At 44.6% G+C, this 22,941-nt stretch overlaps 1 protein-coding gene across 1 annotated transcript in view; it reads left to right on the plus strand.

Annotated features, from left to right (window-relative positions):
* Nucleotides 1–21,990, plus strand: part of IL31RA (interleukin 31 receptor A) — a 56,681-nt gene extending 34,691 nt beyond the window's left edge. The window contains exons 8-15 of the mRNA XM_065905512.1: nucleotides 1,779–1,995; nucleotides 7,343–7,525; nucleotides 8,532–8,633; nucleotides 9,465–9,611; nucleotides 11,550–11,690; nucleotides 13,497–13,590; nucleotides 15,190–15,271; nucleotides 16,611–21,990. Coding sequence (XP_065761584.1) covers nucleotides 1,779–1,995; nucleotides 7,343–7,525; nucleotides 8,532–8,633; nucleotides 9,465–9,611; nucleotides 11,550–11,690; nucleotides 13,497–13,590; nucleotides 15,190–15,271; nucleotides 16,611–17,060 — 1,416 coding nt within the window. The 3' untranslated portion in view covers nucleotides 17,061–21,990. The remainder of the gene's footprint in view (nucleotides 1–1,778; nucleotides 1,996–7,342; nucleotides 7,526–8,531; nucleotides 8,634–9,464; nucleotides 9,612–11,549; nucleotides 11,691–13,496; nucleotides 13,591–15,189; nucleotides 15,272–16,610) is intronic.
* Nucleotides 21,991–22,941: the final 951 nt, after the last annotated feature.

Genomic DNA, 22,941 nt, shown 5'->3' on the forward strand with positions numbered 1-22,941 from the left:
ATACTCAGCATGCTGATCTCTAGCAAAACATATGATTAATGGGCTCAGGTTCAAGGCTGAATAAAAGGTTGGCCTGGAGACCCTGGGGTCACCTTCATTTCTCACCAAGGATTTGGTCTGGTAGGGTAACCTTGAACGTTCTAGTCCTCTTAGCTGGAATGTCTGGTTGCGGAAGCTAGCTCTCTCCTTGGAGAGGGTGGTATGGAGATAAAAGGACAGGGCACTCTCCAACCCCTGAAGGTTTCTGTGAAAGAAATGACCCAGGGCCAGAACAGACTTGGGATTGGCTCAGAGGAAATGCCTCAACTTTTAAGTTTATGGTTCTCTGTCCATTACCAATATCCACTGGATCATAGAAAAAGCAGAAGAATTCCAGAAAAATATCTGTATCTGCTTCATAGACTACACTAAAGCCTTTGACTGTGTGGATAACAACAAATGATGGAAAATTCTTCAAGAGATGGGAATATTAGACCACCTTACCTACCTCCTGAGAAACCTTTATGAAGGTCAAGAAGCAACAGTTAGAACTGGACATGGAACAACAGACTGGTTCCAAATTGGGAAAGGAGTATGTTAAGGCTGTATATTGTCACCCTGCTTATTTAACTTATATGCAGAGCACAGTATGTGAAATGACAGGCTGGATGAAGCACAAGTTGGAATCAAGATTGCCAGGAGAAACATCAATAAACTCAGATATGCATATGACAACACCCTTATGGCAGAAAGTGAAGAGGAAATAAAGAGCCTCTTGATGAAAGTGAAAGAGGAGAGTGAAAAAGTTGGCTTAAAACTCAACATTCAGAAAACTAAGATCATGGTATCTGGTCCCATCACTTCATGGCAAATAGATGGGGAAACAATGGAAACAGTGAGAGACTTTATTTTCTTGTGGATGGTAACTGCAGCCATGAAATTAAAAGACGCTTGCTCCTTGGAAGAAATGCTATGACAAACCTAGACAGTGTATTAAAAAGCAGACACATTACCTTGCCTACAAATGTCCATGTAGTCAAAGCTATGTTTTTTCCATTAGTTGTGTATGGATGTGAGAGTTGGACAATAAAAAAAGCTGAGGACCGAGAAATTTTTGCCTTCGAACTGTGGTGCTGGAGAAGACTCTTGAGAGTCCCTTGGACAGCAAGGAGATCAAATCAGTCAATCCTAAAGAAAATCAACCCTGAATATTCTGAAGCTGAAGCTCCAATACTTTGGCCACCTGATGTGAAGAGCTGACTCACTGGATAAGACCCTGATGCTGGGAAAGATTGAAGGCAGGAAGAGAAGTAGGTAACAGAGGACAAGGTGGTTGAATGGCATCATCGACTCAATGAATTTGAGTTTGAGCAAACTTGGGGAAAGAGTGGAGGACAGGGAAGCCTGGCGTGTTTTAGTTCATGAAGTCGCAGAGTCGGACATGACCGAGCAAGTGAACAAAAACCTCTCCCATTTAAGACAGAGAGAAAGATGCTGCCTAAAGGAATAAGGAGTGGTTTGCTTGCATTGGTTTGGGCATCATGTTAGTTTAGCTTTGTGGAATTAGATTTATGTCAAGGGTTGATACCAAGAGACCATTTAGAAATCCCCTCTCCTGGCATCTAGAGGGTTAACATGGCATAGCGTATGTTACTCATCCCAGAGGGATCATCATATGATTATAGTTTAACACCTAATAGTTAATATTACCTCCCATCCCTGATTCCCACCTTTTATTACTGTCTCAGTGACTTTCTTTCTTTGCTGTTAGCAGTAAATTTTGTTTCCTTTGTGTTCAGAAGGCAAAAGGAACCCCAGTCCTGGAGAAAGTACTTGGTTACAACATATGGTATTTTCCAGAAAACAATACTAACCTCACAGAGACAATGAACACTACTAACCAGCAGCCTGAACTGTACCTGGGAAACCAGACCTACTGGGTACATGTGATTTCTTATAATTCTCTTGGGAAATCTCCAGAGGCCACCTTGAGGATTCCAGCTATTGATGAAAAGTGTAAGTATGACATAAATTTCCTAGTTAGATGCCTTACCCCATCTGATTTGCCAAGGAGTTGTCCTTATCATGAATTTGAGTAAACTCCGGGAGTTTGTGATGGACCGGGAGGCTTGGCGTGCTGCGATTCATGGGGTCACAGAGTCAGACACGACTGAGCGACTGAACTGACTGACTGACTCTCCCTATCCTCTCAGTGGTTGCTGTTTTTAAAGCATCAAAATGAAAATGAAGTAAGGACATTTTAGGTTATGGTGAGGTGATCATAATCTTCAATTAATTAATGAGCTTCTTGAAATAATGTTCTTTTGGAATAAAGCCTGTGTTGAAAATCAGAGATTTCGTAAATCATAGGGTACACAGTCTTGAGCCTAGAAGTTCTATGTGCAGTAAGTATTTGTTTTATTCTGAGTGAATATAAGCTGGATTGAGCATTATAAAACTATCAGATCTGCCATGTTTATCCTCAGTGGCTAAAAGATGTCTTTTGAAATCTTCCCTTCACAGTTCTGACCACATCCCAGTCTTAATTTGTTCACTCTGCTGTTTTCTTCCTTTTCTCCCTTCCATTTGACTATCTAGTTAGGGATAATTCTAATGTTAATTGTTGCTGTTATTCAATTGCTAAGTAGTGTCTGACTCTTTGCAACCCCATGGACTGCCCCATGCCATAGGCTTCCCTGTCCTTCACTATCTCCCTGGAGTTTGTTTGGATTCTTGTTCATTGAGTTGGTGATGCTATCTAACCATCTCATCCTCTGCCACCCTCTTCTTTTGCCTTCAATCTTTTCCAGCACCAGGGTCTTTTCTAAAGAGTTGGCGTTAATGCTTATTCTTGCCAATAATTGCTCATTACACCTTTAATTAAGTAATTTTAAAAACGTTACTACTCTCGTGCAAACTTATATCCTGTTTTGGAATAAAATAGCTTCTTTGAGTCTTATTCAAGGAATTGCAGGCAATCTATTTCCTCTTCCTGGCTTTATTTTCTCTCTAGATCTTGTTGCTGTTGTTCAGTTGATAAGTTATGTCTGACTCTTTTGTGACCCCATGGGCTGTAGCCCACCAAGTTCCTGTATCCATGGGATTTCTCAGGCAAGAATACTGGGATGAGTTGCCATTTCCTGCTTCAGGGGATCTTCCTGACCCAGGGATCTGACCCTTGTCTCCTGCCTCTCCTGCAACAATGTGCAGCAATGGCAGTGTTGAGCAGTTGCAGCAGATGCCTGCAAAACCTAAAATGTTTCCTATTTGACCCTTTACAGACCTCTTTGCAGTTCCCAGTCCAAGACATTTAAGAATGTGATGTTTTACAGAATTTTATTTACTAGAGTCACCTGGAGAATAGTTATAATAATAATTATAAGTTTAACAGTCATTAAATATAATTATCCAATATTGTCAATTAGGATATGTCAGACATTGTGCTAAAATGATATGATTCAATCTAATTTTAGCCTCACATGACCCATGGGATAGGTACTATCAGGTTTACTTTTTAGCTGATGAAACTGTGATTCAGGAAAGCTTAGTAATTTGCCCAAAGATCTCTCAGGTGGACTTTAAGCACAGGTCTACATGATTCCAAGCTTGTCCAATATATTTTATCCAGAACCTTGGACTTAGTAAAGTAGCTTAGAAATCTGATCACAGCTGCTGTGTGACACTGAATGATTATTTTCCTCTGTGGACCTCTGTTTTCCTATCTTTCAAATAAAGAATTGCAACAGAAACACCTTCAGGTTCCTTTTGGCCCCAAGACAAGAAGCTCTGCTTCTAGGAGACCTTAGCCAGCAGACAGCTGTGGAGTGGTCTGAGGCAGGACATGGCAAAACATGGCCAATTGTCCGAGGAGGATGTTGGTACTGAGTTGAGGTAGGGTTCAGGTTGGGTTAGGATGGTGGGCAAAGACGAAGCACTACTAGCATCTGAGAATGGTATTTGATGGGCCCAGAGTGACTGACTTCATGCAAATCATAAGAAATTAATGGCATGTGCAGTCTAAGTGCCTTTCCTCTTTTCTCAAGAGGGATCTATTTCCTACCACATCTGGGGGGTGTATTGTGTTTGGAGAAGTTGCTCAAAAAGTGATTGTTGAGTGATGGAGGCAATTAGTCAACATTCAGTAGAAAAATGACTTGGAAACTTCTTTCAACAACCCTTAATGCTGCCCAGACCCTTTCGTCTTGCTAGGCTGACTCATGGCTTGATTCCACACCCTCTGTGGTCCAGAATCTGTGCTTATTTCTTAACTCTTTAGACCTGACTTCTGCTCCTCAGAGTTCCAATGCTGCTAAAGAGAAAGAGTGTGGGATTAGCAACCAACACTCACTTCCATCTTCAAGTTGGGATGTTCGTGCAAGTGGCTTATTAATCAGAAAAGGAAGGAAAGCCAGGGAAGAGGAGGAAGAGGAGGCTGAGCCAAAGACGTTGATTTTCCCAGATCTTCCCAACAAAGCACCATAGATTCGGTGACTTCAAACAACAGAAACTCAACTGCCTCATTGTTCTGCAAGCTAGAAGTCTGAAAATGAGGCTCTGGCAAGACCGTGCTCCCTTAAAAACTTCTAAGGGAGGATCCTTTTTATTCCAACTTCTGGAAACCCCAGGCTTTCCTTGGCTTGTAGCAGTCTAATTCTAATCCGACTCATTCCTCACATGACCAGCTTCCTGTGTGTATCTTTCTTTGCATTCAAATTCCACTTTTAAGGAGACCAGTTGTATTGGGCTAAGGACTCTCATCTTATTTTAGCTACTTACACCTGCTTTCCAAATAAGGTTACATTCTGCAATACCAAGAATATCTTCTGCGGGCACACAGTTCAACCCAGAATGGTTCCATCTGAGTTGACAGTCCTGGGGGAGGGTGGTTCCAGCCTGACCCTGCACAGGAACTCTGAAGTTTGCTACAGCTCAGAGTTATCCTAAGCCGGTGACATAAAGACAGCAAAGAGGCATCAGAGGGGATCGGTTGGCAGTTTAGTCTCTAAGTCGTGTCCGACTCTTGCGACCCCATGGACCATAGCCTGCAGGCTCCTCTGCCCATGGGATTCTCCAGGCAAGAATACTGGAGTGGGTTGCCATTTCCTTCTCCAGGGGCTCTTCCCAACCCAGGAATCGAACCTGATTCTCCTGTATTGCAGGCAGATTCTTTACCGATTGAGGGGATCAGGGAACACTAATGTTACCTGCTTCAAGAGGCTGAGTAAGTTTCCAAATGCTCCAATAATGACTTTAAGCCTGACTGCAACAGTGACTAAGATGCTTAGAGGCTGTGAGCCGGGGAGGGCAGGGAGGAGAGAGCTGGAACTCGAGGGTTTAGGTGGGGTTGATTTCCTGGCTCTGTGCTCCTTGCCTACTCCAGCTTCACAATTTCCCCATGACTCAGTTGCCCTTCCTCAGAGCTGCCCTTTCAAGGTGACAGATTCTCTGGCCTTGCTTCTAGACCAGACGCTAGGGTCTCTCATAAAGACCTAGTATGGGGAAAGGACTCCTTTCCCTTCAACTGTGAGCTTCAAGAACAGAGGCTCCTAAATATGTACACAGCCCTCTGGGGCTTGTTGTTGTTTTCCTTTTATTTTATTTCTTCTTTTATTTTAAATTAATTTTTATTGGAGTATAGTTGCTTTTGGAGTGGGGAGCTTCCTTGGTGACTCAGACAGTAAAGAATCTGACTGCAGTGCAGGAGACCCGGGTTCGATCCGTGGGTCAGAAAGATTCCCCTGGAGAAGGAAGTGTCAGCCCATTCAAGTACTGCTGCCTGGGAAAGCCCATGAACAGAGGAGCCTGGTGGGCTACAGTCCATGGAATTGCAAAGAGTTGGACACGCCTTAATGACTAACACACACACAGTTGCTTTACAGTGTTGTGTTAGTGTCTGCCATACAGCAAAGTGAATCAATTATACATATACACACATCCCCTCATTTTTAGATTTCCTTCCCATTCCTTTGGCTTACCTGATAGCTCAGTTGGTAAAGAATCTGCCTGCAATGCAGGAGACCCTGGTTCAATTCCTGGGTCAGGAAGATCCCCTGGAGCAGGGATAGGCTACCCACTCTAGTATTCTGGTGTGGAGAATTCCATGGACTACAGTCCATGGGGTCGCAAAGAGTTAGACATTACTGAGCAATTTTCACTTTCCCATTTAGGTCACCACGGAGCACTGAATAGAGTTCCTTTTGCCATAGAGTAGGTTCTCATTAGTTATCTATTTTACACAGTAATGTATTTAAGCTCCGGGAGTTGGTGATGGACAGGTAGGCCTGGCGTGCTGCAATTCATGGGGTCGCAAAGAGTCAGACACGACTGAGCAACTGAACTGAACTGAACTGAATGTATTTGTTGCATAGGCATAGCAGAATTTAGTACCCTCTGGCCTCTTATGCCAAATCTCTATACTTGCCTAGGTTTCCAACTTCCAGAGGCATTTTGAGGGACTCCACCTCTTCTTCTGCCCTCATCCAGAACCATCTTAAACATGCTTCCTGTGGATTCCAGTTCTATAGGCTCAGGGGGTGTTGCAGGCGGTTAGGAGTAGAAGAGGGGAAAGCCACAAGCTGTGGTCTTCTGAGCCCCACTCCTTCATGCCCTCCTTCTTCTCCTCCTCTCCCCACATCTCCAGCAGTCCTCTCTTCTGTGTATTCAGAACATTTTCAATAAGGGAATTCTCTGATTCTGATTAGATCCCAGGTACTAGACTTGAAGCCACATGTTCAACTTTTCTACTAAAGAATGCTGTGGACTGTTTCCCCACCTATTTTTTTGCTAGGTCTTCAGGGAATGCAGTCATTTACCTATTGGTCCACATCTAGGTGCTTCAGTTGGGTGTGTCTATATCCTTCTGCAGCAGACACAGTTCTTCCTACCTGAAGATGGGACTGCATAGCCAGGTTGTATAGCACCAGTTTAGATAGTTGAAGTTAGAAACCATCACCCTGGTATGATTTTAGGGTCGCCAACTTCCAGCCTCCCAGTCACAAAGTTATAGATACCTGAAATTCTACCTTTAGAGATCTATTTTTTGTCTCAGGCTTACATTCCTTTTGATTTGCACAGACCCCAGAGATGCCTGGCAATTCTTCTTAGGCATCAACAGTCTAGTAAGGTTCTCTGCTGGCAACAGGCAAATTTGGGGAAGATAACAAAAAGGCACTTCATCAAATATTAAGAGTAAGGAAAAGGGATACAATAAAAACATTAAAAATAGCATCCCAGTGGAAGGTGGCAGTGGAGATCCTGAACTTTGACCTTCTTTACACTTTGGGCAGTGAATAGATGTAAATGTGGTTGGTGCATTTGGAGGATGAGTTCGGTGTTGTGAAGCAGTCTTTTCCTCTCCTTTCAGTGTTCCAGTGCATTGAGGCCATGCACACCTACCTCACTCAGGACCAGCTGGTGGTGGAGTGGCAAAGCTCTGCTCTGGAGGTTGATACATGGATGGTGGAGTGGGTCCCAGACTTGGACTCAAAGCCCTTGGCCATTTCCTGGGAGTCTGTGTCTCATACCAGGAACTGGACAATCCAGCAAGGTAGCCAGTGCGGACCCCACAGGTTCTTGCTATGTAGGATTCACTTTCGTTTTCACCAGTTTTAAAATCCATAATTTTGGCTTCAAACCTGTAAATGGTGAGTAATAGAATTTGACAGGCTAGGGCAAGCTTAGTGACGTGTGCTTCTTGGCATTTCCCAGCAATGCTGGAAGAATAAGCTGTGAGTATCGGACTAGGCAGCTGACATGCTTCCAGGCAGAAAGCACCATATTTGGTGGTGGACACCCACCATCAGAGAGCTCTTCCCAGATACCATGATCATGTGGATACAATGTGGAAATCATGCGATTGTGTGGAAACACCAGAGTTTGTATCCCATCTGTCCTATTCAGGGTGCCTCCTTCAGTTCTGGCTACATGCTTAGGTTCTAGGGCCCTTCCCCAAGTGACTGATACAGAGAATAGCCTTCTTTTCAAGAAAGTCCCTGCTCCATATAAGACACGTAAGTGAGGCTTTACTCTCCCAGTCCTATCACTCCAACCATTTTTTAATACTTAGTAGCATCTATATGAAGAATTATACTTAAGTAGGGATGCAGACAGACAGAAGAGCTAGAATATATTGTAGCTGAGTTCTCTAGGGTGATATGCTATTGAAAGAAGAATTAAGTTTATTCTGTAGTGCTCCCCAAATGTTATAACAAAATCAGTGATGAAGAAGAGCCTGGATCTATTACTTCTCCCTTCCTGGGTGGCTCAGCCATTTTGTCAGAGTGGTGCAGGTTTGGTTCTAAGAATTAATTTTAAAATGTTAGAAACAACATAGACATTAGAGACCATCCAAGTTAACTTCCTTATTTTTCAGATGTGGAGATGATTGAGAAATAAAGTATCTTCTGTAAGTCACAGGCCATAAGTCTTAGTCTAGCATTCCGTCTTCTATGCCATGCTCTGCACCTAACACTTCTTTCTCCCTCCCTCACTCCTTCTCTCTCTTTCCCTCCCTCTCTACCTCCCCTCCCTCTCTACCTCCCCTTTTGCTACAGATGAACTGAAACCTTTCTGGTGCTATAATATCTCTGTGTATCCAATGTTGCAAAACCGAGTGGGCGAGCCATATTCCATCCAGGCTTATGTCAAAGAAGGTGGTACGTATGGACAAGGTTCCATTGAGCAAAGGAAACTCTGGGGCTTGTCCAACATTTACTCAAGGCTGTGAAGGCCTGTAGCTTGTTCACAGTTTCTTTAGTGCTCATCCATGCTGCACGTTTAGCTTGTAATAAGCTATGTATACTTATTACAGTTTGTAGAAGTTGACACAGTTGTGGTCAGAGTATGGAGTCACTGAATTTTAAAGCTGTGGTGGACATTAGAGATCATCAAGTCCAAGTCCCTCATCTCACAAAAGCAAGGCTCAGAGAGATGAACCAACTTGCCCAAAGTCACAAAGAAACAGTGCTAGCAGCTCTATAATCAGAAAAGAAAGACCAAGCTAGGGACCCTAAGAGTTAACTATAACTTGGAGATGCTAAAAAATTATATTTGATTGTATAGCAATAATCAAAGGTTTTATTGGTGAACCACTCAGATTTTAACTTCTACCTTTTTGGAAGTTAACATCTTCCAGAGTCAACCTTAGGAAATATATCCCGTCACTCAAAGATAGCTCACGGAATCATAATCTTCAACTATTTGATAACAGCTGTTACATGTATGGATGAAAAAGCTGGGTGCCAAATTAGTGAGAGCTCTGTGAGGAAGTACTCTTTCTCTGGTCTTTGACTCTGCTTCTCTTCCTGTTTGAGAGGCATGATTTCAGACAACAGTTTTCTCAAGACAAATTGATTCATCATTTCCCTACTCTGCCCCGCCTCCCACCCCCAGCACTGATTACAGTTTGAGGACTGGGCAGGGACTTCGTAGGGGAAGGATGTGCTGGGGTGTGATTCAGTGTTCACTTGTCTCCCTGTCCCATAAAGTTCCATCAGCAGGTCCCGTGGCGAAGGTGGAGCACATTGGTGTGAGGACAGCCACAATTACATGGAAGGAGATTCCCAAGCATCAGAGAAATGGTTTCATCAACAATTACACCATATTCTACCAAGCTGAAGATGGAAAGGAGTTCTGTAAGTGAGCTTATAGTCAAGCTGAAAGGACCCTGAGCCCAAGATAGATGCTGCGGATAGACCTGCTATCGGGGTAGCTCCTATGGTGGGTGCCCTGCCATTTTGCAGGAAACACTTAACTTCCTTGAGATTCTCTGAAAACAGTGTCAAGGGTGTCCATCTCTTGAGTTTTTAAGAGTTAAATGAGATTGAAATGACTGTACCTGAGAGTCCTGTAGGGACCAGAGAAATTGATATAATTTGTGCCCATCAGGCTGTGAACAGTGGGCCTCCAGGGAGCTCTTGACCTTTACTCCAGAGTGGGACATGCCTAGATTAAAGGCTAGAGGGGGACAGACCCTGTTTGGGGGCAGTTGCTTCAGTGCAGGACCCTTTGCAATGGCTTCTACTGTCCACTGCCTTTTTCTTCCATCTACAATATTGCCTGACATCCTCAATTGTGGGCTAGGCCTGAGTTTCTGTTTAGGCTAATTTTTTTTTTTTGTTGTTATGGTAAAATACATATAATGTACATATAATGTAAATTTTACCACTTCAAACATGTGAAAATATACAATTTAGTGGCATTAAGTATTAAACATCTGTAATGTTGTAACCATAATACTACTTATTTTCACTCCAAACAGAAACTGTGTATCCATTAATCAGTCACTTCCTTACCCTTGTCCCACAGTCTGTGGCAACCACAAAACTCCTTTCTGTTTCTATGGGTTTACCTATTCTGGATATTTCATATAAACAGAATCCTACAATATGTGACATTTTTTTTTTTTTTTGCCTGGCTTCTTTCACTTAGCATAATGTGTTCAAAATTCATCCATGTTGTAGCATGTATTAGCACCTCATTCCTTTTTATGGCTAAATAATATTTTATTATATCAAGAAACATTTTTTTAAATCCATTCATCAGCTGTAAAACATTTTAGCTGCTGTTATTAATGCTGCTATGAACATTGGTGTATAAATATCTGTTTGAATCTCTGCTTTTAATTCTTTGGGGGTATATACTAGGATTAGAATTGCTGGGTCATTTGGGAATTTTAAGTTAACTTACTGAGGGGCCACCAAACTATTTTCCATAGCAGCTACACTGGTTTAAATTTCCACTAGCAATAAATTAGAGTTCTAATTTCTCTACATCCTTATCAACACTTGTTATTTTTCATTTTTAAAAAACGTGGCTGTCCTAGTGGATATAAAATGCTATCACAATGTGATTTTTTTAAAAAATGTATTTATTTTTAATGGAAGGATAATTGCTTTACAACATTGTGTTGGTTTCTATCATATATCAACATGAATCAGCCATATCAGCATGAATCAGCCATATCAATGTGATTTTGATTTGCACTTCCATAATAACTAATGATGTAGAGCATCTTTTATATGTGTTTGTTGGCCATTTATATATTTTCTTTAGAGAAAGTCTTCTCAGTCTCTTTGCTCATTTTTAAGTTGGGTTGTTTGTCATTCAGTTGTTGAGTTGTTAAGGTTGTTTGTTTTTGTTTTTTTCTTTTTAAAAAGCATTCTGGATACAAATTCCTTATCAAATGTATGATTTGCAAGTATTTTTTCCCATTCTGTGAGTTTTTCCACTCTCTTGATAGTGTCTTTTGATGCACAAAAACTTTGAATTTTGATGAAGTCCAGTTTAATCTTTCTGCTGCTTCTGTGCTGATGTCATATTTAAGAAGTCATTGTCATATTCAAGCCCATATAGATCTACCCTATGTGGTTTTCTAAATGTTTTATAGTTTTAACTTTTATATTTAGGTCTTTGATCCATCTTAATAAGCTAATTTTAATGGATAGAGAGATAGGAGTATTAGATGGTCAAGCTTGGAAGCACAGGTTCCAGTGCTCTTATTTGAACTCCAATAAAGCACAGTTCTCACTTGGGTTTGGCTGTGGTGTTTGACTTCTGTATTTTTCCTTTAGCCAAGACAGTCAATTCCAGCATCCTGCGGTGTGACCTGGAGTCCCTGACACGGAAGACCTCTTACACTGTTCGGGTCATGGCCAGCACCAGTGCTGGGGGAGCTAATGGCCCCGGGATAAGCTTCAAGACATTGTCAATTAGTGAGTACTCTTTTAGTCCCTGGGAATGTCTCCTTGACATTTCCTTTAGGCCAGTCACAGATGGTGTTTGCCAGGGGCAGGGGAAAGCCAAATGAAAGGGCGAAGTAAGAAGAACCATTTGTTGTCTGACTCACTGGCCTTCCAGGAAAGCATATGAGTGATGGGACGGAGAACAGGAAGATTGAGAGCTGAATTTGGAAAGATGGTTTGTTTTGCTTCTTTCTCACAGGTAGCCCCAAATCTTCATAGAGAGGAGGGATCAAGTTAATGCCAACTTCACTGACACTTCCAACCAGCCCCACCTCAAGACTGTCCCCAGTTCACAGTCGTCAATCCCTGTGTGTCAAACAAGGAGAACCTTGCACCACTGACCCACTTAATGTCATCATTTGTGGAGTCTTTTGAGTAAAAAAGTGCATATTATGTTCTAGTAATCAGATTTTATATTAAAAATGGAAGCAAGAAAAATTTAATAAATAAAACACTAATGTAAAATGTGATTCATATGATGCTTATGGGGGCTATTCAAGAGGGGAAAGAAGATGGGCTGAGAAGGATGAAGGAGATGAAGGAGAAATCTCAAAGGAAGGAAGATGGGAGAAACAGATTAATTTTTCCAAGTCTTTGAATGACAGAGATTTGATTGTAAGGATATACTAACACTGTTCTTAAAAATGAAACTTAAAAGTGAAGGAATGTTGCAAAATTTCAATAAAAGCTAGAAACAGTCTAAATATTCTTGGAAGTCCCTTGTTTATCATCATGTTTCCAAGAGAAGAAAAGCAGTTTATGGTTCCAGAAAATGTGGGTATAGTATGTGTTTCTACACAGAAAACATGTTATTTTTTATTGACTGAAACATTGTCTTTAGGGACTTCTTTTTTGCTATTACTCTTTAAAATCTTTAAAAATCATGTTATATTTTTACAACACTAGACACAAATTGCATTATCTGTGGAATTTCTCTAGGGGTCAACTTGAAGGCAAAAGTCTAACTTGGAGCCTATAAGTTTTTTACCCTTGGTTCTTAGAGATCTCCCTGCTTCTACCTTTGATCCTCTACCATCTGTTTTCCACACAGCAGCAAGAGTTTAAAATCCTAGACCCCTTGCTTAAAAGCCACCAATGGCTTCTGTTGTATTTTAAATAAAACCCAAACTCCTTCCCATAGCTTTCAGGACACTTCCTCATCTGTCCCTTCCTGATCTCACCTCCCACCACTTCCCAATTATGTTCCCATTTATGCTCCTGCATCTGCTCTTTTTTCTGTCTGGAATGCTTTCCTTGGAATGAACATGGCTCGTTCCTTCTCATTATCCACATTAGCTCAAATTTCACTTCTCCCAAGAGCCTTCCTTTGCTACCCTATCTAAAGGTGCTAACTCCTATCCCACTTTACCCTAGTTTTTCTCTAATAATAAAAATAATTTTTAAAATACCCATTTTATCTGAAATAATCTTATATTATTTATTGTCTGAATTCTTGTACTAGAATGTAAACTCCATGAGAGTAGGGATTCTTGTGTTTCTTGCTGTTTGTTTTATTACTCAGAATAGTGTTTGGCAAATTATAAGTGCTCAGAAAATGTTTATTAAATGAATGAAACTGGAGGATGAACCCGGGGAACATACTTTCTGTCAGTATTATTCAGGGAGAGGAGAAATGGAATGAATTTGAATTAAATTGAAAGGAAATTGACAAGGAATATGTTGCTAAAACTACTAGAAGGAAATATTACTCTTTGATTTTTGTCAAGAAAGTAAGGAGCTCAGCCTACTACTGATTTTGTTCTCCTTTTCCCAAAGGTGTCTTTGAGATTTTTCTTGTAACTTCTCTGGTTGGAGGGGGCCTTCTTATTCTCATCCTCCTGACGGTGGCATATGGCATTAAAAAACCCAAGTGAGTTTGGAGACAACAATGTGGGCCCTCAAAATGAGGGCTGGGAAGGGAGTGGAAGGCACCATGGGTGGAAGAGGGTGCTCTGATATTTAGGCATGTTCATTCATTTTTTTGGTTTTTTACCTAGCTACTGAATTTATCATGTGCTTTACACTGTTACATATTAGAATTCTAACTAGAGCAGAGGACCTCTACCCCCCACAGCCCCATGCACCAGGCCTAGGGCTTTTTGAAGCCAGGGAAGTGCCAGCTGCTTCCCAGACTTTATCTGCTATGTTCTGCAATTGAGACTAGAGTTGGGGAGATCTTCTCTCTCAGTGTCTAGTGGGGACCACTGGCGGCAGCAAAGGGTCTCCAGGTGGCCAGCTTCTCTTCTAGGTAGAGTAGGGAGCAGGGTGCCCATGGAGTTGGAGCTCTGGCCAGCGCATGCCCAGCATAGACTGGTCCTTGCTAATTACACAGTGTTGGAGGGCTGGCTGAAGGCCATTTGTCCTGCCTGCTCTGGCCACTGTAGGGAAGGAAGCCTGTCTTCAGGATCTTGTCCTTTCTATCCCCAGAGAGCCTCATTCTACCCTGAGGGTCATGGGCTCCCTCCCTCTCTCTCCAGAACTGCACAGCTGTGAGTCTTCTCTGCCAAGCTGCGCTTGCGTGTGCATATATGCTAAGTCACTTCAGTCGTGTCTTGCTCTTTGCAACCCTAGAGACCCTAACTAGGGACCATAGCCTGCCAGACTCCTCTGTCTGTGGAATTCTCCAGGCAAGAATACTGGAGTGGGTTGCCATGCCCACCTCCAGGGGATCTTCTCAGCCCAGATATTGAACCCATGTCTCCAATGTCTCCTGCATTGGCAGGTGGGTTCTTTACCACTGACGCCACCTGGGAAGCCAAGCTGTGCTTAGTTATGGTCGAACTAAGTCAACCTCAGTTCCCATGGATTGTAACTGAATCTTCAACACAAATTCTGGTACATTTTGCATATCTAAAAGCTCCCAGGTGGTGACGATGCTGCTGGTTGGGAACCACACTTTGAGAATCATTGCTCTAAAATATGAGTATCTTCTAAGACTTAGAGTGTTACCTTTCCTGGGGAATAAATCTCAAACAAATGGCTCTGTGATAGTGTGATTCCCGGCACCAGGACCAGGGGGTGGAGATGCAGTGGCAGGAGAGTGGGAAAGAGTAGCTTTGTCTGGGGAAAGGTCTCCCTCCATTACATCCCACAAATGACTTGCAGTTTCACCACCCACCCTGCCCCCACCGCAAAGCACTTTTTCTCAGTTTCCATCAGGAGGCTGTGAGCTTGCCATTATTTAATAGGGAGCCATACAATTCCCCATGTGTGTGCGCATGCTCAGTCATGTCTGATTCTTTGTGACCCATGGACTGTAGCCCACCAGACTCCTCTGTCCATGGAAGTTTCCAGGCAAGAATATTGGAGTGGGCTGCCACTTCCTTCTCCAGGGGATCTTCCCAACTTGAACCTGGGTCTGCGTCTCCTCCACTAGAAGGCAGGTTAACACTCTTTTGGCTTGGCCATGCAATACAAGTAAAATGCTTCTTGGACTTACTTCCTGTTTTAAAATCTTCTCTCTTATTAGCAAACTGAAGCACCTATGTTGGCCTGATGTTCCCAACCCTGCTGAAAGCAGTATAGCCACGTGGTGTGGAGATGATTTCAAGGTAAACACTCCTGTTTCTATTAAGGAGATTGTGAGCAGGCTGGTTATGGGAGGTGGACAAGATGATGCATGTGGGGAGCAGTCCTGGGCTGAGATTTGCACAGGGTTCACATAAGGGGAACTCAAGGTTTAAATATCCCAGGGAATGGGACAGGACAAGTGGAATCAGCCTTCCTGGAACAACTTTGACCTCAATCTTTGGACAAGAGGAAAGGGCTTCACCAGGCTCAGAGAACCTGGTGTTTGCTGGGCATAGAACTGATCCTTTAAGGGATGCCACAGAAGAAAGACACTGGCCTTACCTTTAAGGACCTACTGTCCATTTAGAAAACAGGAGAGCCCAGCTATAAGGTTGGAGGCCATTGAAATAGCAGTCAAGAGCAAATTAATACAGAAACCACCTGGGGACTGCTTATGTGCATTTCTGTCTGAAGGCTAGGGCAGCCTGCATCAAATTGTTTTTCTCAGATTGGAGAAGTTGGCAGTGGGTACTCTCATGAGTTATTCATAATAGAAAGTTTCCTTTCACATACATTTTGAAAGTGAAAACTGTTCTGAAATTTTTAAGGTTTAATTTCCTGGTTAAGCAGAAATAAGCCCAGTCAAGTATAACCTTTAAATCCTTATTATTGAAGGACTATTTTCAGTATCCTTTGATGCAGGAATTTTTAGTATTAGCCCTCATTTCAACTTAGAAGACTTCTTTTAATGTGGACATTAAAATTATTTTATTATTTATTTAATTAAATTTTTGTTATTTCTATTTTCTTCTCTCATCATTCATGTATTATCCTATTTAATTTCCTGCTTACCAAAAGTTATTAACAGAGTAAATTAATTCATAGGAAGTATTGTTTGATGTCTAAAATGTTTTTTGAATTATCCACAGCACCCACTTATTAATCACTCTATATATGCCAGGCATTGAACTAGGCTCTGGGAATGCAAAGATATCAGACCCTGCCCCTGCCAGGAAGCCATCTTTGATTTTTATGGTGATGTTGGGAAAGTCATTTGTCTTTATGACTGTGGTTTTTCCATCTGTAAGAGTTTTAATTTTGATGCTTCCATTTCCACTGGAATTTTGTGAGCCCATGATTATATGAAAAATAGCTTTGGGCTCCCTAGAAGAAGAAATTATTTGAATATAGTGTGTTCTTCTCAGGAAATGGGCCACTCTTGCCAAGGTCCCATGGAAGGACACCACTTCTGGTCTCTGAGATGAATGTGGCAGACTAGTGCAGAGGTGGGCTTTGGGTATCCCAAGCCCAGTAGCTTTTGGCTACATCATGTGTGGCCCCCAAATAACCATTGGAGGCGTGTCTCTCTCACTTTCCCAGGGTAAGCTAAATCTGAAGAAGCTTGACAACTCTGTGTACAGAGAAGAAGACAGGATTCTAAAACCATGTTCTTCACCCAATGGCCTTATTGACAAGTTGGTGGTGAACTTTGAGAATTTTTTGGAAGTGGTTTCCGCTGAGCATCCTGGGAAGGGTTGGGAAAATATCTTGGGAGGGGAAAAGAATGAGTACGTGACCTCCCCAAATAGGCCTTATTGTCCCACTGTTTCAACTGAGATTCCACCCAGAGGGTCCCAGTGCCTGTGTCCTGGGATGCTAGAGGAGACCTGCTCAGAAACCAGAGAGCAGCTTCTCCCTCCCGCCCAAGGCTTTGGGCCAGGCCATCTCTGTGAGGAAGGAGCATCAAACCCATACTTGAAAAATTCAGTGACAACCAGAGAATTTCTTGTGTCTGAAAAACTTCCAGAGCAAATCCAAAGAGAAGTCTAAGTGCTGCTGTGACTTGAATCCCCCTGCATCTCAGTGTGGGTGACACATAGAGGTAGAAGGTGTGGCTCCAAGAGCTTTCCTGGCATGTTCCCATCCTGCTTGTGTTAGAGAAAGCCTTGCACACCCCCAAACTTGGTTGGTACAGATGTGGAATTCGCTTGAGAAGAAAGGATGGTGATCAGCCCGAGCACTTTGCAGACGAAGAACAATCTTTTGTTGTTGTTGTTCAGCTAACAAGCTATCACTGAGGCCCCTGGCAGATGGACTCGGAGGGACAGTAGACGCTGGAGGCAGACATATGTGGCCGTCCCGAGGAATTGGGCCTTGGGCACGTCCTCTGCTGGCAGCGCTCCTCACAGCTCCAGGAGAGACTTTCCCTGTTGCCACAAGACCGTTGTTTAGTTGGCACCTGGGTGACCTGCTGGGAGGCAAGGGGCTCTCCCATCACCTTGACCTCCCCGGCTCTAGGCTCCACTCTGAGGCAGACCTGGCATCACTTTAGAGTCGCTTTAAATCTCTCTTTCAACACAGAGGCAGAAAGCAGGGTGGCCTTCCAGATGGAGTGCCTGAAACACCTCATTATCATCATTAAATCTCAAGTGTCTGCAGCAACACCCCACCCAGGACTCTTGCCCTTGGTCACCCCATGCCTGCAGCGGGGGATGGAGGAACAAGGGAGGGCCTCAGCAGGGTGCTGGAGAAGGGACTCTCGCCTGGGCTGGCAGGTCCGCCCCGCTGGCCAGGTCATAGCCCAGCCCTGCCAACAGTTTCCGGAGGCCCCTGCTGCCCCTCTGTGTTGTGCCCAAGCCTGGGAGTTGAAAGACACCGAAGATGGCAGCGGCTTTTTGACAGGGACTCTGGTGCCTCGTGCTGGCCTGGAGCCCAGGAATGCTTATGGAACACATCCTGCAAAGGCCTCTCCCCAGAAGCAGCCGAGCAGGGCCTGAGCCCATGGGATGCTCAGTAACTGTGCTGCTCCCATGCCAGAGTGCCTCTGCCTTCACCCGGCAAAGCCAGGAGCCCACAGCCTTGACTGGAACCGTTAGCCCGAGGGCTGATGGCAGACCCCTGGGAACTTGCGGCTGGCCCTGGGCTTGCACCCTGCGCACAGTGACTTGCTGGTGTTGGCGATGGCTTGTCTGGCCATTGCGGGAAGTTGCTGAGAGCTTGGTATGGTGGAGGCAGTGGGGTCCAGTGAGCCCAGCATTTGCCAGATAGAAAGGCTGATGGTATTTTCTCCAAGAGTGGGAAGTCTGTGCTTGTGGTCCACAAGCAGCAATCACAGACTTCACAAGCCACTGACTCCAGTGTGCAAAAACATTTCTTTCCTTTCCTATAACCAAGATTGATTTCCAGTCCCAGCCCCTGACCTTTAGAAGGAACCACCCCAAGTTAGTGATTCTGAGTTGCCTTGGGTTTGGAGTTCGAGCTCATCTGGGATTTCAATGCCCTGTCCACCCTGGGACTGGCTCTGAGTGCCAGCAGATATTCAGGGGAGTGTGAGGTCTGCTGCCCAACCCCAGGCAGAGATGTGCCCTCTTCCTGTCCCCTGCCGCTTTCCTCCAATCACTGCATCCCTACTGTGGGCACAAGCAAGGATGCTTTCCCAAAGCTGTCTCCTCGTTAAGTCTCCAGTGTCTACAGCAACCCCCAAATCCATCAGTCCTGGTTCACAGAACAGTGACCACTGATAAATCTAGGAAGAAAGGATGCCTGGGGCAGGCGCTGGAGAGCCTATGTTCTCAGAGCAGAAAGGGACCAAATGAAAGGGACTCTAGGCTGTGGTGGGCGCTCTCTGCCCTGATGCCTCCCTCCCCAACCCTGTTGTTATGTGGGCACTCCTGTGAACCCCGTGTCCTCCAGAATCCCAGACAGGCCCTTTCCACCCGCCTCTGATCTCTGAGCTCACAGGAGGCCCTAGCCTGGTACCCCACATTCCTCTCTCTCTCCTGGGAAACCCTCTGCTGCCTCCAGCTGAGGGGCAGGGAGTGCCAGTGAGTCCATGTAGTCTTGTTGTCATGCCCTTTTGAACCTAAAGTCCAAGAATTTGATGATGGGGAGAGGGAAAAGGTCACAAATCGAAGTGGGTTTCAGAGATGAAGCCATTACCCTTACTCTCCCTCCCTTAACCATTCATTAACACCTGAAGCTTCTGATGAATAGCTGGCAAATACCACACCCTGGGGCTTCCCAGGTGACAATACAGGTAAAGAACCTGCGTTCCAGTGCAGGAGACATGAGAGATGCGGGTTCAATCCCTGGGTCAGGAAGATCCCCTGGAGGAGGGCGCAGCAATCCACTCCAGTATTCTTGCCTGGAAAATTCCATGGACGGAGGAGCCTGTCGGGCTGCATGACTGAAGAGACTTTAGCACGCATGCACCACACCCTTGGCCCTTCCTCTGTTTCATTCCCTTTCCCACTTTCCTTCTTGCCTCCTGTCTTCTGCTCCTTTTTCCCCACCATTCCCAGCAGCTTTGCATCTTTTTAAACGCTTCCTTTTTTCCCCTCTTCCATTTCTTGTTTCTTTTCTTTTTATCCTTTTCTCCCCTTTCCATTAGCCCCCTTATAACATCTCCAGATTTACTTTTGCTAGCTTTGAGGGCTAGGACATTTAGGGCCCTCTGTTTTGTTCTAGAAGGCCCAAGGCGGTTTCACAAGAGTCAGTGTTTCCTGCCAGGAAAAGCGGCACGTTTCTGAGGCAGCCCGGGAAGCACACTGCAGCGCCGGCCTGCAGAGCAGATCACAGGCCTGGCCTGGGCGAAGCCAGCGGTGACCTTCCTCTCCTGGAATCCGGTCACGGACTGTCCCTGCCCCAGGGTCCCGCGCTGCCTCTGTGACTGCAGATGGAGAGGGCCATCTGCGTTTTTTTCCTGTTGCTGTCAGAGAGACACTGAGCAGACACAAACAGGAAAACTTGTTTTATCAAGCTCATTAAAAGCTGGTAAAATTCTCCTTAGAGTTTTCTAGGGCTCTGGGAACCACACAAACAGCTACCTTAGTGCCCTGTTACTAGCCTTTCTTTTACAGTAATATCAGAAAAAAATTTTTAAAGAATGGCAGAGAAGCGGTTAGTGGTTCAAAAAAGGGAGATGGTACCTTCATTCTTTCTCGGGCAGCTGCAGTAAAACGCAGAGTAACAGTACCATGTGAGGTGGGGGTCCTGGGGGAGGTGGGGGTTTGAAAGAGGCAGAAGATGGGGAGGTCCCAACACCCCCATGGCTGTTCCTACCTCGTGTGGGGAAAGCCTGTGCTGGCCTGCCCAATCTCCCCCCGTTACCCCCCACGGCCCCAATCTCTTCCCTGGGTCTCCAGTGGCTCTTAGCTATTGATGCTGCTGCAGGCATGCTTCAGCCCAGGTCCCTGCCAGCCGGCCCTCGAGCCCAGTCTGGGCTCTGTTTCTGAAGGGCCCGTGAGCCAAAAATGATTCTTACATTTTCAAAGACTAGAAAACAAAATTAAATGAAGAATAACATTTAATGATACGTGAAAATGCTACAGAATTCAGTGTCTACTGCTGGAACTCAGTTGGGACACTGTCACACTCATCTTTGATATGTCATCTCCACCTGCTTTCTGCACACAAAGACAGAAATGATAGCTGTGACAGAGCTTCTTCCATAGAGCCTCCAACGGTCACCATCTGGTCCTTTATAGAAAAAGTTTGCTGACCCACCTCTGTGAAGCCCACAGACACAGGGCTCAGACTGCACAAAGTGTTTTAACTTTGAAGTATCTGCTAAGGAAAAACAAAATCAGGCTGTGTCATGCTGGACTCCTAATTGGATCGAGACAGCCCTCTTAAAAGGGCACACCGCGGCCCTCACGATCTCTGTCTGCCTCTGCCTGTGGCTAAGCTGGATAGTTGTGGCTATTTAGCACTCACTCCAGTAGTTCTTGACCCAGGTTATTTTGTCTCCCATCCCCGACCGTCAGACATTTGGCAATGCCTGAGGGCGCTGCTGGCATCGAGTGGGTAAGAGCCAGCAAAGATGGTGGTCACCCTACAATGCACAGAACAGCCCCCGCAACAAAGGATTATGTGTCTCAAGGCATCAGTGGTGCTGAGGTGAGAAATCCTGACTGAGCTAACCTCTGCCCTGAGCCTACAGCAATGATCACAGGTGCCTCTCAGGGTCCACACATAGCTCTAGGGGGTCTCTCTTTTTTATTTTTTTGTAAATTAAATTTTGTTTTGGACTCAACTTCACAACAGCAACAAGAACAAACATCTCAATACCAATTATTTCATTCTTAATTCATTTCTGATATGATCTGTGTCCCTTAAGTGAAATATGTTTTCATTTAATTACAAGTGATACATTGATTCAGTTGGAGTCTCCCTTTACTGTCACTTATTATTTCATGTATAAAATTTCATGTTTGAATACAGTTGATAGTGGCCACATCGAACCTCTCAGTGTACCTGCATATTGTAGTTGGCTCAGGATTGTTTTAAATGTCCTTCTCATATAGGGAGAAACTTCAATGATCATTGTTGCACAAAATTTTCTTTTTGCACTTTTGTCCTCACTCCTTGGGTAGAATTGCTGGGTCAAAGTATTATGGTTATTGCATGACTGTGCCTCCCAAACAGCTGCACTGATTTGCAACAGCACCAGACACGGCTGTAAACTGAACTTTGTCTCTTTACTGGGTATGGTCAATGAACCTTCATAGTCATTTGTGTTGCTTAAATCATTGTGAAGCAGACCATGAAGCAGACCAGTCATTAGCAGGCTTTTACTGGACACTGGGGTCAGCAGGGGGAGACTTTGCTCAGAAGCTTGAACAGCCCCAGGCCACATTTGCAGACGCGTGGAGGCCGCCCCTGCCCTCTGCACTGCTGGGCTGCTCTGTCACAGTACCTGCCCCCTTGCTGCTGAGAAAGGGGGGTGACTCCTGCGGGAGAGCAGACAGCCAGCCCGAAGGGAGCCACGTGGCGGTGGTGGTGGGGGGCGGGGGAGCGGTTCCAGGTCCTACCCAGCTTTACCATATGTGTGTGGGGGTGTGAAATGCCAGGAGGGTATCCCAAGGCCTGGACTTAGAGATAGAAATCAAGATGTGCAAACCAGAATGCTGATGTCAGGGAGGAAAACTGACCCCCTGTACCAGGGAAGCGCCTCTTTGTGGGCTCTGCCTGTCGTCTTTTCCATGGATTGTTCGTATGTCGATATAACATGTAATGCTTCTGCATGAAAGTTCATGTGTGTGAAAACACGGTTATTGTAATGAGAATAGCTTTTCAGATGCTTTATTGTAAGTGCATTTATATTTTGATTTTTCAAATAATAAAGCTGTAACACCATTTGTAGGTAATGCATATACGTCCATTTAAAAGTTTTACCCACTCAGATGTTTAAAATGAGACTTCAAAATGTAAAGACCACCTTTGTTAGACATGAGGGGTGACTGTGGGAAACACCAGAGCTCAGGTGGCCAGGAAGCAGAGGTAGGCAATTACTCCTACACGCACACCACCCACCGAGGAGCCAGCCGGGCCTCAGGCGAGAGCCCTGGTTGTCCTCCAACCTGATTCCTCCTCGTGGCAGCGTTTCAAACTCCTTCCAGCTCCTCAAGCTCCCCGGGTCTCCCCTCACAGCTCCCCTTACATCACCAGATGACGTGGTCCCCACTCATGGAGGCCCGTCTCTCCTACAAAGGTCAGAGGCGAAGGTGGCCCTGCTCGCATCCATCCTTTCCTTGGTCTCTCCTGTGCTGTCACCTTCTCCCTCTGCAGCAATTCCTCCCCCTCAGGCCTCTGAACAGGCTTCCAAGAGAAGAGGAAACACACCTCCGCCTCCACCTTTGCTGTCTGTTACCCCACGGCTCTGCCAAACGTCAGGGTAGAAAGAGCCGCACCGCAGCAGCAGCTTCTCCAA

Source organism: Muntiacus reevesi, chromosome 14, assembly GCF_963930625.1.
Source record: "Muntiacus reevesi chromosome 14, mMunRee1.1, whole genome shotgun sequence".
In the NCBI taxonomy this organism is placed as follows: Eukaryota; Metazoa; Chordata; class Mammalia; order Artiodactyla; family Cervidae; genus Muntiacus; species Muntiacus reevesi.